This window comes from Aquila chrysaetos, chromosome 3 (assembly GCF_900496995.4).
Source record: "Aquila chrysaetos chrysaetos chromosome 3, bAquChr1.4, whole genome shotgun sequence".
NCBI lineage: Eukaryota > Metazoa > Chordata > Aves > Accipitriformes > Accipitridae > Aquila > Aquila chrysaetos.
Genome location: NC_044006.1, coordinates 40,866,098 through 40,890,785, shown reverse-complemented (window position 1 = coordinate 40,890,785; position 24,688 = coordinate 40,866,098). Strand labels below are relative to the sequence as shown.

The 24,688-nt window shown below is 40.2% G+C and overlaps 1 protein-coding gene across 1 annotated transcript in view; it reads left to right on the top strand.

Moving 5' to 3' along the window:
* The window catches only part of CREB5 (cAMP responsive element binding protein 5), a 240,021-nt gene that overhangs the window by 52,261 nt on the left and 163,072 nt on the right, over positions 1 to 24,688 (top strand). The window contains exon 6 of the mRNA XM_030010334.2: positions 15,917 to 16,089. Coding sequence (XP_029866194.1) covers positions 15,917 to 16,089 — 173 coding nt within the window. The remainder of the gene's footprint in view (positions 1 to 15,916; positions 16,090 to 24,688) is intronic.

Sequence of the window (24,688 nt, the reverse complement as noted above, 5' to 3'; positions counted from 1 at the left end):
TGTTGATCGTTACCAGCAAATTAACTGGCTTCATAGAAGAGCCAATGTTCTGATTCTAAAGAGAAATGTAGGTGAACAATATAATTCTATGAATATTTTTATTAATTTTTAATATGTTATGTGCTGTGTGATATCTTAAGCAGTTGATTTCATTTTTGTTGTATGTACGTTTAAGTCTTCTCATGCTGTTATGCCTTATGAAAATACTTGTTATCACAGAAAGCTATTTGATACATTCAGAAAGACTGGACATGTATTTGTAAATCAAGTTTTTTCTTTCTCTTTTTCTTTTCTAAGAAAGAACTGGAGTTATGGATAACAAATTGAAGTCAAATGAGAATACTGTTGGTTTTGGCAGGATATGAAACCTGTGAATGGCAGGCTGTACCTTATTTTATTCTTTTTTTTTTCCCTTTCTCCTTTCCCTTTCTCCTTTCCCTTTCTCCTTTCCCTTTCTCCTTTCCCTTTCTCCTTTCCCTTTCTCCTTCCCTCTAGTGTACAGAAAAAGAAGCAGATTTGATTTCATCGTGCTCTTATGCTGAATCTTTGCAGATCTGACCAGTGCCACATAGGAACTGTTTGCCTCCATGACATGGACACTCTGCTTTTTGACCTTGCTATTCGTTTGAGCTTGAGTCACCTTAGGCAAAAGGTGCTCTCAGTTACCTTCTGGGATTGAGAGCACTGGGTGCCATTAAGAAATTGGTAGTGAAAGTTGGTTTCATAATATCCTTGTGGTGTCTAACCAGGCTAACAAGGTTATACCTCTATTTGCTAACTGCAAAGCATCTTTTTGTTAGGTGAGGGTATCTTTCCATTCCCTCCCTTGCCTTATATCACTTTCAGACACAGTTCCTATGTTCCAAGCAAAAACATCCTGTATTAATCCCCTCTGAGGGCTTTTTAGGTTTGTCCCTGGTGCATTAGATCCTCACTAGTAGGAACAGTTGCACAAGGAATCAACTTGTTTTCTCATGTCTCCTATGCCCAGGGCATCTTATTAAGTCTTTGGTTGCTGCTTGCTTTTAGAAAGAAGCTCAGTATGGGTTTATTGCACATCTGCCAGTAGGTTGCAAGTAGAAAGAAGCTCAGTATGGGTTTATTGCACATCTGCCAGTAGGTTGCAAGATGCTAGATCCTCATAGCGACATATGTGCCCACCAGGCAAATGTTACCCTTCACAGACCGCGTGGAGGGAATCATAACCCATGGAAAGGGGCCGACCAGATGCCTGAGGGCCATACCTCAAGCTGTCACAGGAGTTTCACCAGTTCTTGCTGTTCATTGGCTTTCCTGACCTCTGTGCATCATGTGCTTAAGCACCTTCTTAAAAGTTAGACTGTGGCTCAGGGCATTAACTGCAGGCGGTAGCGCAACATGATCTGCTGGAAATTGTAAAGTCAGTGATACAGATTTGTGTGGACTTCTGTGTGTTCCCTCTCACTGTTAATAGGTAATAAAACACTAACATTTCAGTGTGACGGGGGGTTTTTTGGTGTGAGCCTGCGTTTAACTGCCATAAAGACACAGGTGTAAAATTTTTGAAGTTATATGAGAAGTACTGGAATACTAGTACCTAGAGATACTGGTATGTTCAGAAGGTCTTGCAGTAAAGTTTGGATGGTTTTCTTGATGTTGATGCTAGAGCATAAACTGGATTAAATATAATTTTTTCTTTCTTTTCTACAAACATCCCAGTGGAATTATTTTTAGAGCCAATGGGAAATTTCTGTAAGAGCTTCTCAGAAGCCATGGTTTTGCTTTTTTCTTTTTCCTGGTGACCTGTAACTTCCCTAACTGTCTTTTTAACACTTGGAAAACTTTCTGCATTTTTATGTCAGTTTCTATGTCAGTTGATGTTGAAATCAGTTTCGAAACCACAGCCGGAACTTTTATTTACCAAAATATTTAACTTTCAATTTAGCCTGGCCCTAGACCGAACACATCTGAGTTAAAATAGCCCAACAAGGTAGCTTCTTTTTATCTCCTCTGACATCCGACTGGCCATGCAAGTACTCTCAGCTTGCCCTAAATATTATGGAGGTAGGGAGAGAAGCATGTGAAGGTCATTACTGTGATTTACTTGATGGACAGTTTATTATAAACTGCTGCGATTCAATTGTTTTTGATACTCTGTTTATCATATCTCAACTGAAAAGTGTTAGGGAAGTTTCTGATATTTCCAGCAGTTAGAAGAGCCACATCTCAGGAAGTTTTTTTAATGATACAATAAGGGCTGTAAACTGCTTGCATGAAGCATGCTATTTGCTACATGTCTGTAGAAGACCAATGTTTTGATCCCATCTTTAAGTAATACTGTAGTGCACATAAGTCCTAAATTATGACCCTTATTTTCACATCGAATCTTTTCAGCTGGGTGATTTTTTGTTGCTTTAAAACAATAGGTATTTTTGTAATACATAAGTATAACATAGAAAATGTATTGCAGTTCCTTTCGATGATTATGTTGCTTGATATAGTGACATGGCACTAGCGTCTAGCAAGCGAATACATTCCTGTGGTGTTTTCAAAAGCATATGAGAAACCATATGTTTTCATAGGAGACCAGCTGTTACCAAGCATATGCTTTCTTAGATAGAGTGACAGTTGTTAAAAGGGCAAGGTAGGACCACGGCTTGTCTTTTAAGTTGAATAAAGCTGGCAATAACTGTCACTTTGAATGTGCAGTGGCACTGCATGTAGATATTGCCATGTAGAGTTGTAACTGGAAGGAGGGAGAGAGATTAACGTCCATAGTCTGCAGCTTGGAAGAGACAATATAAATCTCTGTCCTGCTTTGAGCTGTGAATGCCTCTGTAGGAGTTATAGTAACAGACAAATTAGCATAATGTAATTGGCTGGCAAGGTCAGCCCCTCTCCAGGAGCATTAGCAATGTTTACTGTAAGAAGAGACAGACCAAGTATTGTAGGGTAGTACGTTGTCTGTCCTTTTTGAAGGAAGAATAATCATTTTGGACTCCCTACATCACAGACTCTTTACCATATCTTATTAAAATTCAGACTATCATATTTCTGCCTTAAAGCAAATCATCTAAAAGAACAACAAAGAATATTCTCTACTATCACACAAATCTTTATTCATTTTTTTTGCTTTGAACCTTACTGAGTTTACATCTTTTTTTTTTTTTTTTTCCCCTTTCTTTCTCTGTTGAATAGCTTTTCTCTGAATGCTAAACTTATATACGCATCCCTGCCAATACCTAATAAATCTTGTTGGGAGAATTAAAATTTCTGGTCTTACTACATGGGGGACAATTAGTAAATCCAGACAAACTTATCAGCTTTCTTGTTTGGATCTTTTGAAAGTGTGAAACTCTGGGCAAAATTCTGAGCCAGCTCTAGCAATCCAGACTCACAGGATTCAGCTTTGCAAACCCTTTCACAACTGTGTGTCAGAAATGTGAGATGGTGCCCCATGTTTTGAAGGAGACCTTGCAGTGAGTCACAAACAGCCCTGGCTTTTTAGCCCTTGATCTCAAATCTGACAATTTGTGCCAAGTATTTGAAATGAGTCCAAGCATTCAGTTATGAGATGTTTGGGAAATGGCTTTTGGAATATCACGCAGGAGTTGCATTACCTTTTCCTATATACTAATCACCAGGAATGCTGAAGGTTATGCTATTTAGCAGCTATGTTCAGCTTAAGTCTTTAAAATACTGTCTGTGGCCAGGAGTTGCCACTGTAATTCTCCTAGAGAACTGGCAGACAGGCTAAAGCATGAACAGAATCACCTTCAGAGCACTATCTTACTGGAAAACCTATTTCCTTGTGCTTAGACAGTGTGATCCAATGGATTTCCAAAGCACAGTCCTTTCCGTGGTCTTCTGATGATGAAGAAAAACCAGACAGCAATTCCTGGACTCCACAGCAGCTGTATTTTGAGTCTTGTGTAGTAATAACTTCCAACCTAACTGTAAGTTAGGTGGGTTTAAAATGAGCAGGGTTGTTATTGTGTTCAAGGGTAATACGCTGCTCTTTAATGCTGATACCCTATTAGCTAGCCACTTTTGAGAACGGGATTGTGGTGCTATTTGTGCCAGGCTGGCATTCCCAACCCTCTCCTCTGTCCGTCAACTTTCAGGTATCAAGTTGCTTTGGTTGTGAACATCTCACTGACATCCACTTTATAGGCAAACGCTGCTGTGTGGAGAAGAGCACTCAGTCAGAGTAACAGTTCTCCATAGGCAGCTAGGTTGTTCCTCAAGGATACACTCCTGCCCCGTTTTGTTCATGGCTCAGCTGAAGCTTCTGCTTTCCATTGTCTGAATTATGTTTTGCCTCCTTGTATGAAGTTGTCTGTCTGTCTGGATCACACCATTGCAGGAGGACCAATTATTTATTACTTGGGAAAATGCACGTTGTGGTTCCTCAGGTGGAGTGAGGCCTCACCAAGGCATTTTAGAAGCGTGTGGTGCTCTAAAGGAACAGTATGTAATTTCCCCAGGATGGCTCCACACCACATTTAATTAGCAGGACTGGAAGTGTGTGCATCTGGATGATTGTCTGGTAGCATTATCAAATATAGTGCAGCTTTTTTTACCACTCTATTTACTCCAGTCAGAAAAGAAGCTGAGCTTTTACAATTGAGAATTCACCCCCTCCACCACCACTGCCATATAACCTCAGTAAGATTTTTAGCCTGACTCTTCTAAAATGGCTTGTGATTTTTAGTGCCCAGATTTGGATGTACAGCCAGGAATGCTTTAACTGGATCCAATTTTCTGCAGACGATGAGCTCCCCTTCTCCGAAGAATAGATCCTGCAGTGCTATCTGGACTTGAGCATGCAGTCATTCTTTGCTTTTACTAATTTACATGTTCTTCTCTGCTCTCCTGTTTCTAGTCACCAAAGAACTGTTCTTTTGCCTTGCTACTCTTCTAATGGTATTCATCATATAACTCTTTTCTGTATTGATTAAAGTATCTTGGTTATGATCTCTTGTAATTTCTGTGAGGTTGAAATTCAAATGCATGCTACTCTAAAGTCCTGTGGAGTTGTTCTCTTACCAAAAAAACCCTTCTGCTCTGTCAGTGCTATATTATATTGCCTTCGTAGGTATACTGTGTTGTCTCTAAAAGCTATTCACATCTTGTTATTTCCAAGCACTCTGTAGTTGTTGAAGATACTGGTCTTGTTTTAGATGTAAGGCAGAAGAATGTGAAGTAATTTGCTCAAAGTCATGCAGGAAATCTGTAGCAGAGTGAGGAAAAGGATGGCTATGCAGTTCCCAGTGTACCTGACCTGCAGAACACCTTTGGAGTCCAAGGAGTTATATTTCTGATCTATTCTGCTGTCCCAGTCCTGGGAAGCTATATGTCCCAATTCCACACCAGCTTGCTTACTTGGTTTAGTTCCTGTTAAGAGTAGCGCTTCTTTTGGCAATCCCCAGCAAGCTGTGCTTTAAAACCAAAGAAGTCGCATGCCTTCATCAATGGATGGTCAACTCTGTTTTTTTGCGGGAGGACCACTATTGGCTTCTCTTTCTTCTAAGCATGTTTGTTCTTCTAGTCTTGTTAGTGTTTTTTCCTGCCTGTCTACCACTGCAGAAGGTAACTGCTGAAACCAAGGCAGAGATGGACAAGGCAGCATGTTTCTCCTTAACCAGACTGCAGAATGTCAGAAACATCGTAGAGGATTTGGAGAACACTTTCTTGTAGTACCTGTTTGTCTGTAGCCCTTGCTACAGACTGGAAGTGAACTTTTCTTAGCCAGAAGTGCATTTAACTTTTTTGCCTTCTGTGTAGACAGTCTGATTGCCTTCCTAAACCCTAATGTTTTAAACTCTTATGGCTAGAAAGATTATTAATTTTGTCTGAATGCTTCCACTGATGAACCTAATTATCTAAGTTCTTTCAGTCCAAGATCTAGACAAAACTAGCTCTCCTCTCCCAAAACATCAACCTAAAATTGACCGAAACAGTTGTGAATGCTGCAAAACTGCATGCTTGCCTTTGCGACTTCCCAGGAGGTCTGGTGAATTAACTTGATCCCAGCTTCATGCTTTGGTTCCTTGTATGATTTTTCACTGATCAAAACTATCTTCCTACCAGTTCATTTGTCAACCCACTCCACTGGTTAGACCTATGATCCCTTGTATGTAGCAAATGGTCTGTCTGGGTTCTTTTTGAGACCAGCATTGGCCTTGACTCCTGGACCTTCCCCAGCATTTTGGTTTAGTCCCCATGTAGTACTATCCAGCCTGGCCCAACATAGCTGCCGCAGTGGGTTGGGGTTAAAAGAATATTTAAGACATGCATTTTATTACCAGGGTAGCAGCATTTCCACTTGACTTCTTAGCAGAAAAGTTAAGCCTGCTGGTTTTCTGCTTGAAACTGCCTGAATGGAAAATCACTGGCTGTTTTGTTGCTACCATCGTCACTCTCCTTTACCAACTGCTCTGTCTAAAAAATGTTCTGGCCATTGAATGCAGTCAAGCAGCCATTGCTGTAACTCATGCATGATGCCAATAACTTATGCCAGTGAAATCAATGATGAGAATTTCAAAGAAGCTTTAAATAAAATATAACAAATTTAAATGCCAAAGTGCTGTCTCTGTGAATTTGCTATTAACAGATTATAAATGGTTTGCATAATGTTGAAAAGCATAGTGCCTTCAGTTAGCGGTATCAAAGGCTTGTTTAAAGCAATTCCTGGAGGATTGCCGCCCCCCCCCCAGCTTTCTGTTTCACGATGGATAAAAACAAAACTCCTTACAATAAAGAAAGGAAAGCCAGGTTTTCAACTACCCTCTGACTGGCCTCCAGATCTGGCAGCTGCTTTTGGATGTCTAATTGCTTGTCCTGCAAAAGTTGACATGCACCTACTTTGAGAAGGTTCTTTGAGTACCCACTTTGTACGTGCAGTCTCTCTGATTTACAGAAATGAAATGATAGTGCTGGAAAAAACTCAGAGTAGAGCTTATAATACTGTTTTTTGATTTTTTTTTTTTTTTTTAAATTTATTTAAAGCTTCCTGGTTTTCTGAATTCATATATAAGTATTAGATGCAGAGAAACAGCGCAAAATAGCGGATAAGGCACTGGACTTGGAAAAAAGACCCATTCCATTGAGTCCTGATTTTTGGCTACACAAATCACTTACTTTCTCTCTTTCTTCCTTCCTCTTTCCTTGCTTTGTCTCTGGACTCTAAGGCTTGTGGGCAAGCGTAGTCCGTCAATGTGTCTATACAGATTTTAGCACAATAAGGCCTTGATTTTAACTGAGGCCTCTAGGAATTACACCTAGTAAGTATACTGGCAAATCTCTTTTCTTCCTTTTCAAGTTTCCTACTAGCGCTTCTCCATTTGAAATTCATGGCAAGCTCCCTTGTTTACAGCAATCTAATGGGACCATAATTGGGTCCCCAAGATAACATTACAGATATATGCCAGTTTTTCCTTAGACAAAGTTCTATGGAGAATGTATTTTCTTATAAACGCACTTTTTATAAAAGGGTTTGTTGTTTTGTGTTTATTGGTGTTCCATCTGCTCTAGAGAATACATTTGAGAAAAACTAGCTCCAGCATGGCATATAATGTTTCATTAGCAGGCATAACCTTGTTTATTTGCTTTTTAAAATTGTATTTAGAAAAGGAAATCAGTTTGCACCATTGACATGCTGCCAGGTTCCTGTTTATAAATGTCACAATATGCAACTTGGAAGAAACGAAATAGTCAGTTTATGGCTTTTGCATAAAGTATGACAGAACTGGGTAGAGCCAGGCAGCCAGTTGTGCTCCCCTTACTTTGCAGCCTCCCAGTTAGCAGGACGTAGTGTGGTGTTAGCAGTGCAAAACACCCTGAGTGACCCGAACTGGGCTATGCACACTTAGTGTTACTGACGTTTATTTGAACAGAAGCAGCTCTTTGTGCTATATTACTTAAATGGCTATCTTGGGCAAGTAATTGTGTATGAAACAAGCAACCCCGAGAAAAATGGGAGATATCTGTAGGAAACTTCAAGACATCAGCATGCGATCTGATGTCATCTTTTCCCATAGAGAAGCTATTTCCTTTCAAACTCTGGTGAGACCAGTCTTTCAAAATTTCCTTCTCCTTTAAAATATGTTCATTGCATTTTCTTTATATCACTTTTTTCCTTTCCCCTAGTAAATGGTTTATCGTGGGTACATCTGGTATGCACCATATATTACTTACGATGTATGTAAAGAAGGCTTCATATGTCAAAAGCATAGTCTGGACAGACATGCTGAAAAGGGCATGAGGAGGGTAGTGGGGAAAGAGGGGAGGGAATCGTGGAAGACAAGGGTCATCTTTCAGTATTCATTACTACTGGTAATTAGAGGGCACCACTGAATGTCTGTAATTAGATCATGTCACAAAAATTGATAAAAGACCAAAAATTCTAAATCTCCTGCATTTTTTTCGTAGTATCAGAGGAGTCAGAGCATTTGCTTAAACCAGCAGCCAAAGCGGAGGACAGGCAGGGAGGCTTAACTTGCCTCTGGAAGACGTTCATGTGTATTTTCCCCAGAAGGTGTGAGGAAGAGACCAGAGGCGGTGACTGCGCACTCCGGGTACCCAAGGGGCAGAGGCCAAGTGGAGGCACGTCAGAGGTCGGCCCGCAGCACGAGCTCTGTTGCGGAGATTTTGTGCAGGGCTGTCACCTTTCAAGCAGAGGCCTTAAGGGGATTAGTAGTGCTTAAATGGGCCCTTCGGACTTCAAGTTATGGTGGTGACTGCTGCAACCTCGAGATGGCTTATAGGTGGCTTAGCACTTCATATGTCTGTCCTGTATCTTGTACCATGCTTCTTAGCAGCACCACGTAGTTTGCTGGAGATGAGCAGACTTGAGGTTTTATTTGCATCACTCAGTGTATCTCAGAAAGTCTTTCTGATAACACAGTAACAGCTATTGAAAGAAAACAGGATAAAAGCATTATTTATGAGGGGCTTTTTTGTTTGCGCCTTTTCAGGAGCAGCCAGCATGTCTACATTTAAGAATAATTCATCCTAACTTAAAACAAAAAGGAAGTTTCCCTGCGTGTTCCAGCATAGGTATTTAGGATAAAATTTTGCAAAGCTTCTGCCAGTACACAAGTCTGATCTAGTAATTAACAATAATTGTTCACTAAGGCTCCAGAAGACTGAAGACGTTTTGAAAAAAGGACTTGGGCTACTGAAGTCCGTAGATACCTTTAGAAATGTTATCTTTTTTGTCAAGAAATTCTAGTCACGGTGCTCTGAAGCAGTATTTGGGTGGGGGTTAAACTCTGGTCTGTGAACTGCTGGTGGTCGCAAAGCTGTGGTAAGTCATCTGTGGCTGGTCTGTGGAACCATCTTGCCTTAATTACACAATTTATGATAAGAGCACAGAGTGCTCTGTGGGAAATTCAGGGGGTTGACAGAGGTCTGTGATCCGAAAAAATTGGAAACCAGTGGCCGAGACTGATAAGTACGGATTCAAAGCTTTATGATTTCAGTGAGAGCAATGTTTCCCTTCTTCCCCCATCTGCCTATCATTACTTGTCATTTTTGAGTAAGGAGTTTAATTTTTCTTTACATTTTTACCCCTAAGGAGATCAGGTTGATAACATTTGACTGAGCAGTGGTGCCTGGGGTTCAAGAAGTCAGATATGCTCGTACCGCTCCTGGCCTTTGAGTCTGCAGCATTGTGTGGATAGCCAGCTGTGTCCTGTTCAGGGGTAGATGTTAGATGGGGCTTGGGGGCAGGGAAGAGTCCTTCTGCATTCTGGGATATATCATGCCTGCTGGTTCTTTTAATGTGCCGTTTTTATCAGGTAGCTGTTAAGTGAGCATTTGCCTTTCTTTGAAAAGTTTTGAGGAATAGATCCTTTGGCATCAGTTCTGTATTTTTACGTGCTAGCCTTGTTCAGTGACTTCATACCTCTCATTAAGTAAGGGAGTTAAATGGATTTTAGCAGTCTGCAATAAGATCTTTGTAGTGCTTTGTCCCTATGCTTAATGTTACTACACAGCATTTTCCAGCAGTTCCTTTCTATGACCTCTTTTCTGCTTTAGTGCTTTTTCTCATTCAAGCTATACAGATGTTACAGTTCAAAAAAAAGAAAAAGTATTGCATTTCAGTCTCCACCAAGTTTACACTCCCAAGTTTACTCTCTCCCATCACTTGCATAATGGAACTTTTTCCTTTTTTCTTTTCTTTAAATTTAAATCTTCGTAGTAGACTTTCTTTTTCCTGTAATCCTTCAACTGCATTAGTAATTTGATTCATTTTTTATCTCCGTTTTCTTCCCTAGTTCCTCTGCTATATTTGCTGGCCTTGGGTGGACAGCAAGCTTAGTTCTGTGCTTATGGCAGTTTAGATGTTGCACGCTAGTGAGAGATGAAACAGTTGTGATAGGCTGGTGTGAGGGTGTTTTCCTTACACATTGATCTGAATAATGAGAAAATAAATGAGTTGGTGCTGTTTCTGTGGAGATATGATAACTTTTGTTTTGAGATGATCTTCTTCTGTTGGGAGAGAATTCGTAGAGGGTCAGTAATTTTGATGGAGATTGTATATGATTAAAATAATTCTGAAGCCTGCCATTATTTGCCACATTTAGTCTAATTTTCTTTACGACACTGTCTTCCAAGTGTTTAAGCCAGCAGGTTCTTTGGTTGTGTAAGCAGCATGTGCAACGGGTGAGTGTGTCCCTGGTGGGTTCCACTCGTGTGTATTATATATATTGTGAGGTTATGATCTCTGTAATCAGACAAGATGCTACTGTATACTTCATAAAAGTACACATGTAGCTGCCATTTAAATGTGTATGTTGGTTACCCTGAATGCTGTGTGTCTGTAGAGCCTTCTAGAAGACTTTAGGTTAGAAATACATGTTTTCTTTCCCCATAAACTGTAAAATGCCTGAAAGTGGGACAGCTTAGAATATTTATCCTTGTTAAAGTACATTAATAGAGAGGCCAGGCTATATAAAGTCTAAAATATTGCTGTGTATTTGATTCCTATCTTTTTTTTTTTTTTAAATTTATGCCTTTTCTCTTGAATTATTTGAAAAATATTTAAAGTTGCTGTTTGGGAAAATACAGCTAAATGATTTTTTGCAGAAAGCAAAAAAATGCAAAAAAGTGCTTTTGTCTTTGTTTAGACGACTTGGATTTTTCTCTCATTTTTTCATGGCAAATACCTTCCGACTTTAGAATTTATGTAATAGTCTATGAAATATATTTATGTACACTTGGTTATAGGTGACAGCTCTATTGATCTAAAAGCTCACTCAGAACAATCCTGAATGAGTCTTCAGTTTGTGTAAAACTGGTATTTGCAATTTTCATTAAACCTCACAGTTAAAAAAAAAAATAGTAGGAAAATATAAGCTGGCTTTGGTTCGGAAACTAGCTCTTATAGTTTAAAACCACAAACTCAGTTTGAAACTCAGAATATTATGATGGATCATAAAGGATGAATCCATCTTCTTCATCCTTTGCCTTCAGTAGATGGAGACGTGTGATACAGGTGGTGCCGTGTGACATGGATGGGTGTTTCTCTGGAGGAACCGGGGTTTAGTGGAAATGGTGACTGCCTGGAGTCATGGGGTGTATTTCGCCTGTGTCTGCAGAGCCATCATTTCTCTGCTGTGCTTGCCAACAGGGTGTGTGTTCTTGTGGAGTGATGTGTAATCCTCTCCACCAGAACATGGAAGCATGACTTCAAGAAGTTTTTTGAGCCTTTAGAAAAAAGAAGTGTGTTGCCTATCCAAAGTTAAATGGTTGCATGTGGGAGAAAAATGCTCAAATGTTTTCTTGAAAGTCTGAAGCTAAAATGGGGAATACAGCGTAACTGGGGAGAAGTCAAGCTGATGATAATCTATTCCCGTTCCTCTTGCAGCTGGAAAGGTTGAGAATGAGCATGTTGATTTAAAAGCAGTTTGTGGATATGGCTGCTTGGTTTTTGTTTTATTTATTTGAATGTTAAATACTGCCGGAGAGTACAGTATGAGCACATGGGCAAGGGGAGCATTTCTAGAAAAGCTATAGTGTTATAATCCTAGTTTCTGCTTCAGTGGGAGTGACTGGGAACTTTGGTGAGGATGAAACTTAGTCCTAGAGGAGATAAATTCCTCTTAATTTATTGGATCTTAATTAAGATCCATGAAGTGAATCTTAAGGGCAGGGGATGTCTTTCATGTCTCTACAGCTCCTGGCATGTGGGTGGCCTGTTCCGTGTGTAAACATTTAGGTTCAGTTTATTAAAATGGATAATAATAATAAGCTCATATGCCCTCCTCTAATGCTGAAGGACAGTTGTGAAGATCTCTGAGAAAACTCTGAGTGTGTGTCATACTCTTTGAGTACCGATGGGTCTTGGGAGTGTTAAAAGCAGAGGGAGAGCTCTGTCTGCTTCATCGCTCCTGGCGACTTCTCTGAGTTGGAGTGCTGGGAGCTACCCACCTAGTATGAATTAATCTTAACCACTGGCTTAAGAGCTGGAGGAGAATGAAAAGAGGAGTCCAAGTGAGATGTTCTTCATGGATCCTTGGTGGAAGAGCATGCAGAACTCCTTAAATAACAATTCAACTATTAAAGTGGAGGTCTCTGTTTCAGCCAACATCGCTGAATTTGTCCTGTTTCTGTAAGGGCCCAAAGTCAAGTCTGCAAGCAGCTCATTAATATCCTGTCCAGATCCATTCAGAATCAGGTGCAGAGCTCAACACAGCAAGGCCATTTGGGGAGTTCTGAAGGCTGTCTGCATCACACATGCAACGAGCCTGGTCTTGCTGTGCTGGTGATACAGAGTCATTCTGCATGTCATGATGCATATGACTAGATCAGATAGGCTTAGTGTCAGATCTCTTGTGCATTACCTTCCTGCCATCTTTCAAAGCATAAGCACTGTCATTTAAGTATGAACTTACTTGAACTTCTCTGTAAATTCACAAGCATCTCACCAATGCAAATAATTCTGAGATTGCCAAATCCTTTTCTTATGAATGTGAGAGTCATGCTGAGTTTGACATTTTGTTAGGAAATCTTAGGCTTTCTCTTGGCAGCGTAGTATAAAGGTATAGTTCCTGCCCAAGAACAGTGCTTGCATTACTGAGAAGAATGGACATCTGGATGCATAGACAGGTTTTCATTCTGTTTTTGCTTTCCATGCATCACATACTCAGCCTACTTTCTGAAAAGATACAGTTTACTGGAAATTGTTAAAACTTTGAAACAGTGTTACAAGTTTATGCATGTAGGCTAACAATTACAGTGTCTTATGCGCAAACAAAATTTTTCATACCCATCACAATTCATACCATTAGTACCTTAGAGAGGTCTGGAATTATAGGAGAAAAGGGAAAGAGAAGGAGAAGAAAATGGAAATACTAAATCGAGGAGCACAGGAATCTGATATTAAATCTTTAAGTTCTGCTCTGCCATGGTACAAGAAAATCCAGTCAAAATCTGGGTAAGTGCTGGAGTATCACTTGTCTAAAGCTCATGGCGGATTTACATCCTGTCCCTTCCCAGGCCTTGTGGACTCGTGGCACCAGCCACGTTTCCTTTAAAGATCCTCCCATGTAGCAGATCGGTGTTCTGTAGCTCTTGGAAATCTGTGGTCTGGAGCCTGTAATCTAGAGAAAGGCTTTCTGAATCCTGGACGGTTTCATGCCAATGCTCTGGCTTCTTGCAGACAGCTCTCTTTCTTTGGAAGCAAGGCAGGCGTGTGCAGGCAGAAGATCTGCGCTGGCACTGGCGAGGGGCAGTTGTGCAGCACTGCAGAGTAAACTCATCGTGGGTGACTGATGCTTTTCTTCTTTGTTGCTCCCCTGTGGACCCAGAGGTACAAGTACTCTATACCTGTCTTGCAATTTAATATTTGCTCTAATAAACTTACTACTGAAAGCAAACAGGCAATACAGAAATATTTGGAAGGATTCAGAAACTGTGGAGGCAGTGTAAAGGAGAAATTAAATGAGGGTGAACTTTGAAACAAGTAAATATCACATATTGATAGGTTTTAATTGAAACACACTTAATACAAAGGAGAAGCTTTAGGAAGTGATAGCACTAAAAGATTTACTTGCAGATGGATAGATATTACACCTGGTTTTCCAAAATCTTGTAATGATCAAAAAAGTCAGTGCAATTTTGAATCCTCAACTAGATTTGGTTGTATATATATTCTGTGGGTGGTTTTGTTTTGGGTTTTTTTTTTTTTAAACAGAACAGGTTTTTCATCAGAAAACACTAATCTACTGAAGAAGCGATGTTTTAATAGGAATGTGGTAGATGAGGGAGAACTGCTTTTGGAAAAGATTCCATATATCTAAGGTTATTCTCTCTTATTGCCTGATGGTCATGACATACTACTGGGCTATGAAAAATTACAATTAAAGTCCTTGGTCTGGCTTCCTCTTGCAATCCATGCTCCTAAGTGAATAGTGGAGCTGCTGGACCTGATTCGTACTGTGTAAATTATTTACTGGAAGAGGAACTCAGAGCTGGGTCTTCTTCATACTGGGTGAGTGGTCTAACCATGCGGCTGTAGGCAGCACCTCTGCCTTTTATATGTTTATGAAGACTGGAACAACTCCTGTAAAAGAAACCGAGAGGTCCCTGTGTCCACACTAGCCCGGGAAATCACCTGGAATATATAAGAATTGGGAGATAGGGGGATGACAGCTAAGGCCTTCAATGTGGGTCCTCTAATTATTGGCTCCTTTTCCATGAGGAATGTCATCTAAAGTGTTTATTCTTGTTTTGGTTTAAAATGCAATCTTTCTTTTAGGTCTGGGATTCAATATGTTGTGGAGGACAGGAGAGGCAGACATTTGATCAGAGCTCTGAATTTCCCTTCTCACCAGCTTCATTTGTCATTATTTTGTGGGGTTTATGTGTTTGCTAGGCAAATTGGCTCATAAATTGGAATTCTGAATGAAATTTAGTTTTCAATTCTGAGTATTGCAGTGGTCAGGAAGATGCTTTGCATAAGTCTTGGTGGCAGAGTGTGCGTGTAAAGGTGTTCTTTTCCCTTTTCCTCAGCCTAGCATGAGGTGACAATGGAAAGTTTCTTTTCCTCACTGCTAACAACCCACACGTTGATGCCTGATAGGAAAAATAATGCTTTTAAGGTTACCATATTTTTCATATGTATACACTGTGGGTTATCTCTGGCTTGAGAGTTTTGTTTGTTTTTAAACGCGGGCCAAGTCAAACCCTGCGGTTTAGCAGCAGGGTATATTGTGTGTGCATGCATAACAGGAGAGAAGTTTTGTTCCATGGTTCCTTCCTTAGTAGTATCCTGGTCTCTCGTGGCTTGTTCTCTCTGTGCATATGAGTTATCTGTGAACTTTTTTTTTTAGAGAACTTTTTAAGGGCTCCAAGTTACCTGAAGCAAAGGTTATATATGTGCAAATATGGTGCTTTATTTTAGGCCTCTGGGTTATTATTGCTCTACAAAATATATGGAGGCTAATAGAAATGGCTGTTTCGTGATGTACCATGTACTGTTTGTTACTTTGGAACTATAAAACTTGATTTGCTTGTCAGTCTAAGCAGACCTAGTACACAGTAAACAACCCATGTAGTAAATCAAGGTGCCCTGCACTCACCACAGAAGTCATTTTCAAACAAAATATATTGTATTCTGTTAGGAGAATATGTGCTAAATATCTCCATTATAAATCATGAGTCAGAATCACAGAAGAGTGATTAGTCAACTTGCAGGTATTTTTCCATTTATATTGCTCTGTATAAGTAAACACTTGTTTTTCATTTCTTTATTGTTGTTGGTTACAACAAGATCTATTGACTTGGGATTTACCAGGAGCCAGTAACTTTTCATATTGTTGATACTTTCAGATTTCTAATTGTATTCCTATAGAACAGAAAACCAAGATAAGATATTTATTTCTTTTCCATTTTCCTCCACCATCTCCCATTTCCCTTCTTTTCACAGAATATCTCCATGCATAACACAGTTGGAGGAGCAATGGCAGGACCTGGATCTCACCAGCTGACAAATACAAGGATGCCAAACCACGACACCAGCGTTGTGATTCAACAAGCCATGCCATCTCCACAGTCCAGTTCAGTCATTACACAAGCACCTTCCACAAATCGACAGATTGGGTGAGTCCATTTCCATTTTCTCGTTCCTCTAGTTCTCTGGCTCCAGCAGCTGCATGGAGGACCCAATGTTGCCTTTGTGGTTCTTAAGGTTCAGCTGCATGCAGGACCAGATGTTGTCTTCATGGTTCTTGAGGTTACGGGGTTTGCACTTGGTCCTGCCAGCATGCGGCAAGGACCCCTGCAATGTGTGTTGCACAATTTGGGGGAATGGTAAGGTTACTGCATCTACTCCAGACCTGGCACTTTGGCTGAAAGGGGCAAAGTGCAGTACTTGCAGGGAAGTCCTGCTTTCTCCATTCATTTTTTTGTTTTTATCTGCTTACATTACATGAAGGAGACCCATTTTATCTGCTTACATGTTGTTTCTATAACTGCTCTGGGAAGAAAGAGTATTTCTGAAGCTGATCCTTTTGCTTCCTTCAGTGGGAATTCTGGGTGCTCAGTGGGATTGAGCTGTTTCCTACATACTCCGTTTAACTGAGGATGCTAGAAGACAAAATAAAAAGACCATCAAGATAAATGGAGTTTGGCACAGAGACCTCTGAACAGTTGCTCAATTTGTGATGATGGATCCATACTTACTCCCATAAATTGACAGTATGGATGCTTATGCTTGAATGCCAATTGTGTGCTCATGTTTGGAGAACTGTGTGAACAAAAACATCCGTGTTTTGTACACTCAAGTTACTTCCAGAAAACATGAGGTCCTTATAAGTCAAAATAACTTGGTTTTAATTATGGAGAAACTGCCCAGATGGTTTGAGGGTACAGTTTTTTTGTCACACAACTCTGAGAATTTGAGGGGTTTTGTGCATGAAAACATATGGATAAAAAGATAAATCAGTGGAGTGAGAATGAAGCAGCAGTTTAGATTCATTATCTGTCATTTGTAATTTCGTCACATCCATTATATGGTAAGTGCAAAAGCAGTCTCTGTCCCCAGTCATTGTCTAAATAATTGATGAGCAACTTGCAGTCTCTTCAGAGTAAAACCAAAAAGTGAAATCCTGGCATTGAAAACTCAAAATCCAGTTATTCTTGAGTTTTCTTTCAATATTACTGATGGCTGGGGCAGGATATAGATCACAGGCTCTCTGTCTCCCAGTGGAGAGGATGGCAGGGGTGGCCCGTGCAACTGACTGCTCCGTAAGGCTTACCCAGCCACGCACAGAACATGGGTTCCATCTACTGCCCCAGTTTTGTGCTTCTGGCAAAGCTCCTCTACTTTCCTTTTTATTACTACTTCAGGATTTGATTCTTAATATAGAAATCTGATAGTATGGGTCAGGTAAACATATTTGATAGATGTGCCTTTGTATATGTTACATATTGACAAAACACTGTTCACTGAGATTTCACGTGCAGTACTGTTTGCCTGTGAACCCAAGAAAGTTGTTGTCTTATGTATGTCCCATTCTGTTCAAAGACAGGGGACTGGGAGAGAGGGAGGGAAGAAGAAACAGTTTCTTTTTCAGTTTTAGAAAGAAAAACAGCTAATGCCATTATTTGGGTTAAGGATGATTAAGCTCCTGTTCAAATTGTGACTTAATAGGTCTAGTGGTAATTATGATCCTAATTAAAAACAAAAAAACCCCAAACCCCAAACAACTTTTAATACTCAGTGGTGAGGTGTTTTATATGGGACTGTACTTGGCTTCCAAACAATTGTTTCCATATAATGAGAAGAAAACTGTATGTGGTTTTGCAAGACCCTGTCAGTCAGGTTTTAGGTTTGCTTTGGTTCAGGGCCATGGTGATTAGAATCTCCAAAGTTGGAGGGGTTAGAGGATAAAAAGGCCTATTTCCTAGTCAGTGGTGAGTGTCTTGTTTGGGAAACTTTGTCATGACATATCTTAATTCTCCCCTGTGACTGAATCACACAAATGTTTCCTAAGTCTGAGTCTAAAGCTGCTCTATTGGGAGGCAATTGTCAGCATTTTAGCCTCTGTGTGAGTTGGTGTGTGAATGAGACTTATGGTGTGACCTCCAGCATACTCTGTTCCCCATTCTTCCATCTTCCTAGGAGGTTTTGTTTTTTGTTCATGGTGTGTCCTAGGAGATAATTGCCGCATTTTGGACTTCATCTACTTGCCAAACTGTTGAGCATCCTTGTTGTTTGTCTTCTTTTTCTTCAGTCTTTTCCCTGGGGTGCCTGTTTTATTTATTCAAGGAACATATCTTGTCATTTCCATTTATCTTCATCTTATCCTTCTAAACGTGCTAAGAATTATATCCAAGACTCATTCACAAGGAATACAGACCGGTCAATGGTTTCGATATTAGGCAACTGAAGAAAAATCCGGATGGATTCAGAAAATGTTTGAGTTCTGCGAAGTTTGGTGGTTTTGGTTTGGCCTTACAAAGTTGAGATGGTTCTGCTTTTTAACAAGCTCAAATTCTGAGGTGCTCAAAACAGTGGTTTTGGGTTGGGTTCTCCCTTTTTTTTAAAACATCTGAAGCTGCCCCAAAGGGTAGATGAGTCCTTACCATGGAGAATTGTGCCAGGGAATATGCCTTTTAATGAGCAATAAAAACAGCAGAGAGCAACTGGGTAAAACTCTCATTGAGCTAGTTCTGTAAGAGCGGGATCAAGCCCTAAAGGTTATATAGAACCATCTTGTAGCAATATTCTGATTTTTATCACAACCACAAATATTTTAGTGTCAGACTATGGCCAAGCCACCTGCAAATGTTTGTGATGGCCTTACTCCAATGAAAACAGGGAACAGCAATGAAAGTCTTCATTTAGACCCTGCTTGTAGGCTGTGCTCCAGTAACAGAGAATGGGACCCACCTGTGCCCGCACACAGCTCATTTCATGATGAGGAGTGGGCGAGTTCACATCAGCTGACATTCCCGAGGGATGTAGTTTTTCCCTACTTTTTTCTCTCCTCCTCCTTTTCCTCCCTGTCCCTCCATCCCTCTCCCTCCCTCCATGCCTCTCTATTTTCCTATCCCCTACTCTGGCTCTGGGGGCTTACATATTAAATAAGATGCTGATACAAGGCATGGGAAAACATGACGGAATGAGCGTTGTTGGGCAAGCCTTCCTGGCACAGTGTATATATGCACATTGTTTCAGATATTAAGCTTCGGCTACTACTGAATGGGCATCCAGCCAGATTAATCAGAAAAAGGGAAGAGCATCAAGGTTAATAACTTAAAAAATAAAACAGGGTGCAGTCCCACTTTCCTCCCACCATGTACCTTGGCTGAGAACAAACAGCAACATTATCATTACAGCAAACTGGCACGTTGGTATAAAGGTCCCAGATAGTGTTTATGTGGTGAGGCAGTCTCTAACCTTCTTGCTATCCTTCCCCTCCTCCCTCCCCCCCAAGCCTTTAGCATGTGGGAGGAATGCTGTAACTAGTAACTACTTGTGCTGATGAAAAATCAGTTGAGGAACACTTAGCAGTGAAGGGTGTCTTCGGCTGATTAATAGCACATCATTTGGAGATAAGATACATGGAGGAAAAGCAGTAAGGCATATGGAGGAAGGGGAGAAAAAATGATATAAGACATACATTTGTCAAAGGTATAGAAAGGCAGATAAGCTGAATCAGCTCAAGATATGGGACTCCGAACTAGGCTGTACAATAGCAGTGTTTGTCTTCTTTTTTTAAATAACTTCATTTTTTTGGTGACAGAGTATTCAGCAATGTATGTGAAAATTATGGTCAGACAAATTGGTGACAACACAGTACACTGGTTGCTTTATCTGGGCACGTCTTTTGCTAGGTAAGATGTCATTTTCAGACCAGCAAAGACTGGAGGTGTCTAGCAGCCTAGCAGCAGAGTGTTCCTGGAGAAAGTAATGTGCTGCTGTTTTTCAAGCTAATAGCAGACATAACTAGAAATTATTGAAACTGTGAGGGTTCAGGTCTGTAGCTGAAAGGGAATACAGGAGGATTGAGGATCGTCACAGATCCAGCAAGTTGTTAACATTGTACTAAATGGAGACGGAGACATGAGTCCAGTTTCAGTGAACTCAGGTTCCAAAGTGGACATATAGAGCATTAACCATGTGATGTAGATTATCTGTTTTCAAAGTGTTGTGGGGTATTTTAATCAAGATAAGATGGTCTTCTGGCACAGCATCAGAAGGGAAAAATGGCAACCACATTTGGTGAAATGCAAGTAGGTAGGAGAAGGCAACAAAAGGGGTTTGGAAGATGCCTCTGGTACCTTTATGTACCAAAGAATCATGGTACCAGTGGGAGGACAGCCTTTCACTCCCTGGATGCAGCATTCATTTTAACACCTCTGCATTTCCTTCCTGTTCCTTTCTCTTCCCTCTCATGATGCCATACATCTCTCTCTGTTTCCAGTTTATCATCCTTTAATGGGGTTGAATGCTTTCCAAATGGAGGGGCGTGGAAAATGGAGTGGTCATGAAAACTGCATGTAATGGGACTAACAGAGGTTCGGTGACACAACGAAGAGCAGATTCATTGTGACTGACCTTGGGGATTTGGAAAATGAAAAAAACTTCTCAGCTGTAGTCTTAATCTGAGGGACCTCAGAGGGCAGAAGAAGAGGGCTCCTCTGTAGCAAGCACAGGAGTTTTACCATAGCAGCTTGCTATCTGAGACTGCATCTGTTGGTTGAGTTCTCAGAGTATCCTGCTATCACACTTTGTAGCCTGAGGAAACAGAAAAGACTCCTGTAAGAGACGTTCATGGACAGAAACCCTTCCACAATGCAGCTGGTTCTGGAAGGCACTTGGAACAGGCTCGTTAACTCAGAAGGGTCTTTGTACATGCCAAAGAAAGTGTCTCTTTAAGCTCCTAGTAAGTTGGAGGACTGTGTGGCATCAAAGAGGCCATGGAATGATGTGCTTTTATTAAATTCAAAGACCAGTTCCCTTTCCAGGAAACCTGGGATAAAAGCCTCTGTTCCAACTCATGTATTTGAACTGAAGCACCACAGTATGTTGTAAGATGAGAAGAAATGTGCAGCGGGAGATGAAGTATCAAATGACTTCTTGGTTACTTGATCAGGTCCATTCTGTAGCCTTGGTTGCGCAGGATGTAAGAACATCAGTTAGATCACTGGAAGGGGAGGAGAAGGGAGAGGTGGGAAGAGAGAGCATCTGACAGTGTTGTTCTGTCCAAATATTTTTTTTCCTGTCTTTGTACTCAAAGTTGGGCTTTATTCCCTGTTTAATGCTCTTGCTTCTTTTCTTTCTGTTTATGCTGAGACATGTTTTCTGTAGTCCCTTCTACTACACTGACCTCAGCCAACCCTAACATGGAATCACATCAAGCCACATGTGTGCAGCAGTCACAGGTCTCTGGGAAGCTCAGGTGAATTACTTAGGAAATTACTACAAGAGCACCATTCACAGAAACAAGTTGTCTCATAGCTTACGGCTAGTAGACAGGGTGATGTGGGAGAGAATGGAGTCTGGTAGAAGGATCCACTCAAGCTGTTTCATCTCTTTTAGCTAGCTGCTGCCCAGGTCCACACATTGGCCTGCAGACTTAACCGTGCTGCTCTGCCTGTGATGTTTGGAAGCTCTATCTGCTCCCCAGCCTCCCCAGTTGTTGTTTGCATCGGCATGTTCAGGAGCTGCTGACTCAACCTCTCCTGACACTGCTGAGTCAGGAAGAAAGAGAGCACACAGCACTGATCCGTGTGTCAGACACAGCACAAAGGGGTGATTGTTCACGACATCTCTCTTCTATCCCCAACCACATAGTCCCGTGCCTTCCCAAAACCTCTTTCTTGCTGTAAGGTCTAGGGAGGGGTTGGAAAGTACTGACATATATCAAGATGACTTTCAGGGGACTGAAAGGAGGATCATTAGCCAGCTAATAAATAGCCTGTCAACCAGGAATGGAGATGGTTTAGTGTGTTTCTTATCTGACTTGAAGTCAACTGTTATCCTGAAAGTTATGTGCTTGTTATACATTGGTTAAATTTATTAATGAACACAGTATTTTATGCCTCATACTTCCTACTTGACAAAAGTCCTAAGCTTATTAGAAATGTTGCTTGTTCACAGCAAGAACACCAAAAAAAGTGTCAGGGGTATTGTGTGACTTGCTGGCCACTGACTCTTATTAGGATTGTTGTCTTTCGTTATGAAGAGAAACCAGCCCTCTCTCTCTCCTGATGGTTGTTTCAGATAGGCAGCTGAAACCACACTCAAGCCAATTCTTACATAAGTGGTTTCTAAGAAATGGATCATGATGTTTCTGTTCTGGAAAGCTCGTCCTGCCCAAGAACTATAGGAAAGCAAGGTCAGAATAGTGTACTGCACCTGTAACTGTATCTGAACAGAAATACCAAGCTTTCATAGGCATAGGTTGGCTCTCACATCAGACTAAGTCATAGGACTTAAATATGATGTACAGAACTTGGAGAATATAGCATTGATTGCTTAATTTTAGTGGTCGGTATTTCTTAAGTACCTCCCATGTATATGTGCATATATATATAAAATACACACTGTATAAATCTTCTCTAAAGGTGTCATCGACATTGATAGAGCTTCTGATTTATATGACTCTCTGAACTAAAACAGATGTAAAATCATTTTTGGATGGAAGAGGATCTCAGAGTTGCAGTGGGTTTAATGTGACAGATCAAGCTTTCGTAGACCAGAAATGATCATTAGAGCTCTGCACAGCTGAATTGCGTAGCTCTGCTCTTCATCACAGGTTTGCACTTAACATGCCCTGATGCATGATTCCAGTATGTGTTTTATCCAAGTGTCAGCCTGTTTGACAGGTAACTAAGCCGCAGTAAAACACTAACTCAAACAATATAGACTTTGTTTGGTGTAAAGCTTTTTTTTATTTCTTTCTTTTCTTTTTATTTAAGTGAGTAATTTGCAGGTTCTAGAGAAATAACAAGCTTTGGGATGCTGCCTCAGTTCAGCGAAGAGCTTAAATGTTTGCTGTGGGTGGCACAATGGCTATAATGAGCGAGTAAAAAGTAAAGAGCTTTATGTGCAAAGAACTCTGATAAAAATTTAGTTGCTCATGAAGAAGTTATGTTTGTATCTGTTTCGATAAAGGAATTGGCATTGATGTGCTGAACAGAAACCACCGTGATTTTACATGGTTTGTCTTGCCAGTGTATTTTTGAACGCTTTTAAAGGGATATAAAAACATACTATGAGTTAGTAAAGTGTTAATGTTTTGGTTTGTTTGGGTTTTTTTATGCTGGTACCTGGCTGAAAACCAATGACAATAGTTCAGAGAAAAATGCCTGGAGGAAAACACAGAAATTTTAGACTATGTGTAAAGTGTACAGATCCTTTTTTACCACCTCTAAAAGCAGGCCTCCCTATTAATTGATGAGTTGAGTTTTAGAAATCAGTGGTACAGTATGGTCCCATGTAAGGCATATATATGGTTTTATTTATACTTATAGACAGGCCAAATATGCATTTGGAAAACCAAAACCAACCAACCAACCAAAACAATTTAAATCAAAAGCATAGATAAATCCAAGATGACATCACCACTAAAATGACTTCTTTTAAACAAATGAAATGATGCTTGATTTAGAAGGAAAAAAATAATTTAAATAAATATGTCATTTTGGAGACCTTCTAGCAAAGTTCCACATGGTAAACCATAATTTTAAATTCTCTTAGCACTGTTAGTAAAAAATTTCTGAGGTGTACAAGGAACTTGGTGGCTAGATAGAAACTGCAGGTAGATTGAGAAGTGTTCATTTTGATGAGTGCAGGAAGAGTGTTCCTTGGAAGAAGGAACAAATTAGAGAGTGTGTTTTAGAAACATTTGCTGCTATAAGCATCTGTATTCTGCCGACAGAGACCTTTATTCTGAGCTCACATAAATGAAGTGGAATTTTGCCAGTAAAAGAAGGGGTTGTGTTACTCCAGTTGTAGGATCCAGGTCCTAATTGGTTTATGAAATGAAGGGGGCAATCTTTGAGCTATTACCAGCTTCCTCTGCTTCAAGTGAAGTGAATCGCAGCTGTTCTGATAGGGTCCATAAAAACTTGGTGAGGTAATAAAAAGTTTTCAGTGGACAGTTCTCCAAATGAGTGAAATCCAAATCCCTAGCTTATTTGACAGTCTTTAGAGAATTGTATATACTTCCTGGGGAATTCTGATTTATATTATGTTATTTTTATCTAGTTCTTTAGCCATAGCATCCAGGCTCACCAGTGCTGTAGATGTAAGGGCTCAAAATAATGTTCTTATTTTTAACCCTACAAATTGAAATACAGTATGTACATACCAAACATTGGTATAAGAAAAAAGTTGTGCCTGTTGATAATTTTCTTCCTTTTCTTGCTTGTGTCTCTATACTTTTCTGTGTTCCCCATCTCTTGCTCTCTTTTGTGAGATAAGAAAAAGGCACAGTTAGCATCAAATGGTACTGAACAAAAAATTCTTCTGGTGCTTCTAGTCCTGTGATTTCTTTAATGAAAATGGTAGATTTTGATCTTCATAAGTTTTCTTGAAGCAACTTATAATTTTCTAGACCGGGTCAGAAGACAGATATGTTAATCATGACTTATTAGCAGAGCAGTTGTTCTGAATGATTTGTTCAGTTCCATGGCATTTTTGAGAGTGATAATGTACATCTAATAGTCCCTAAAGATCCCTTTG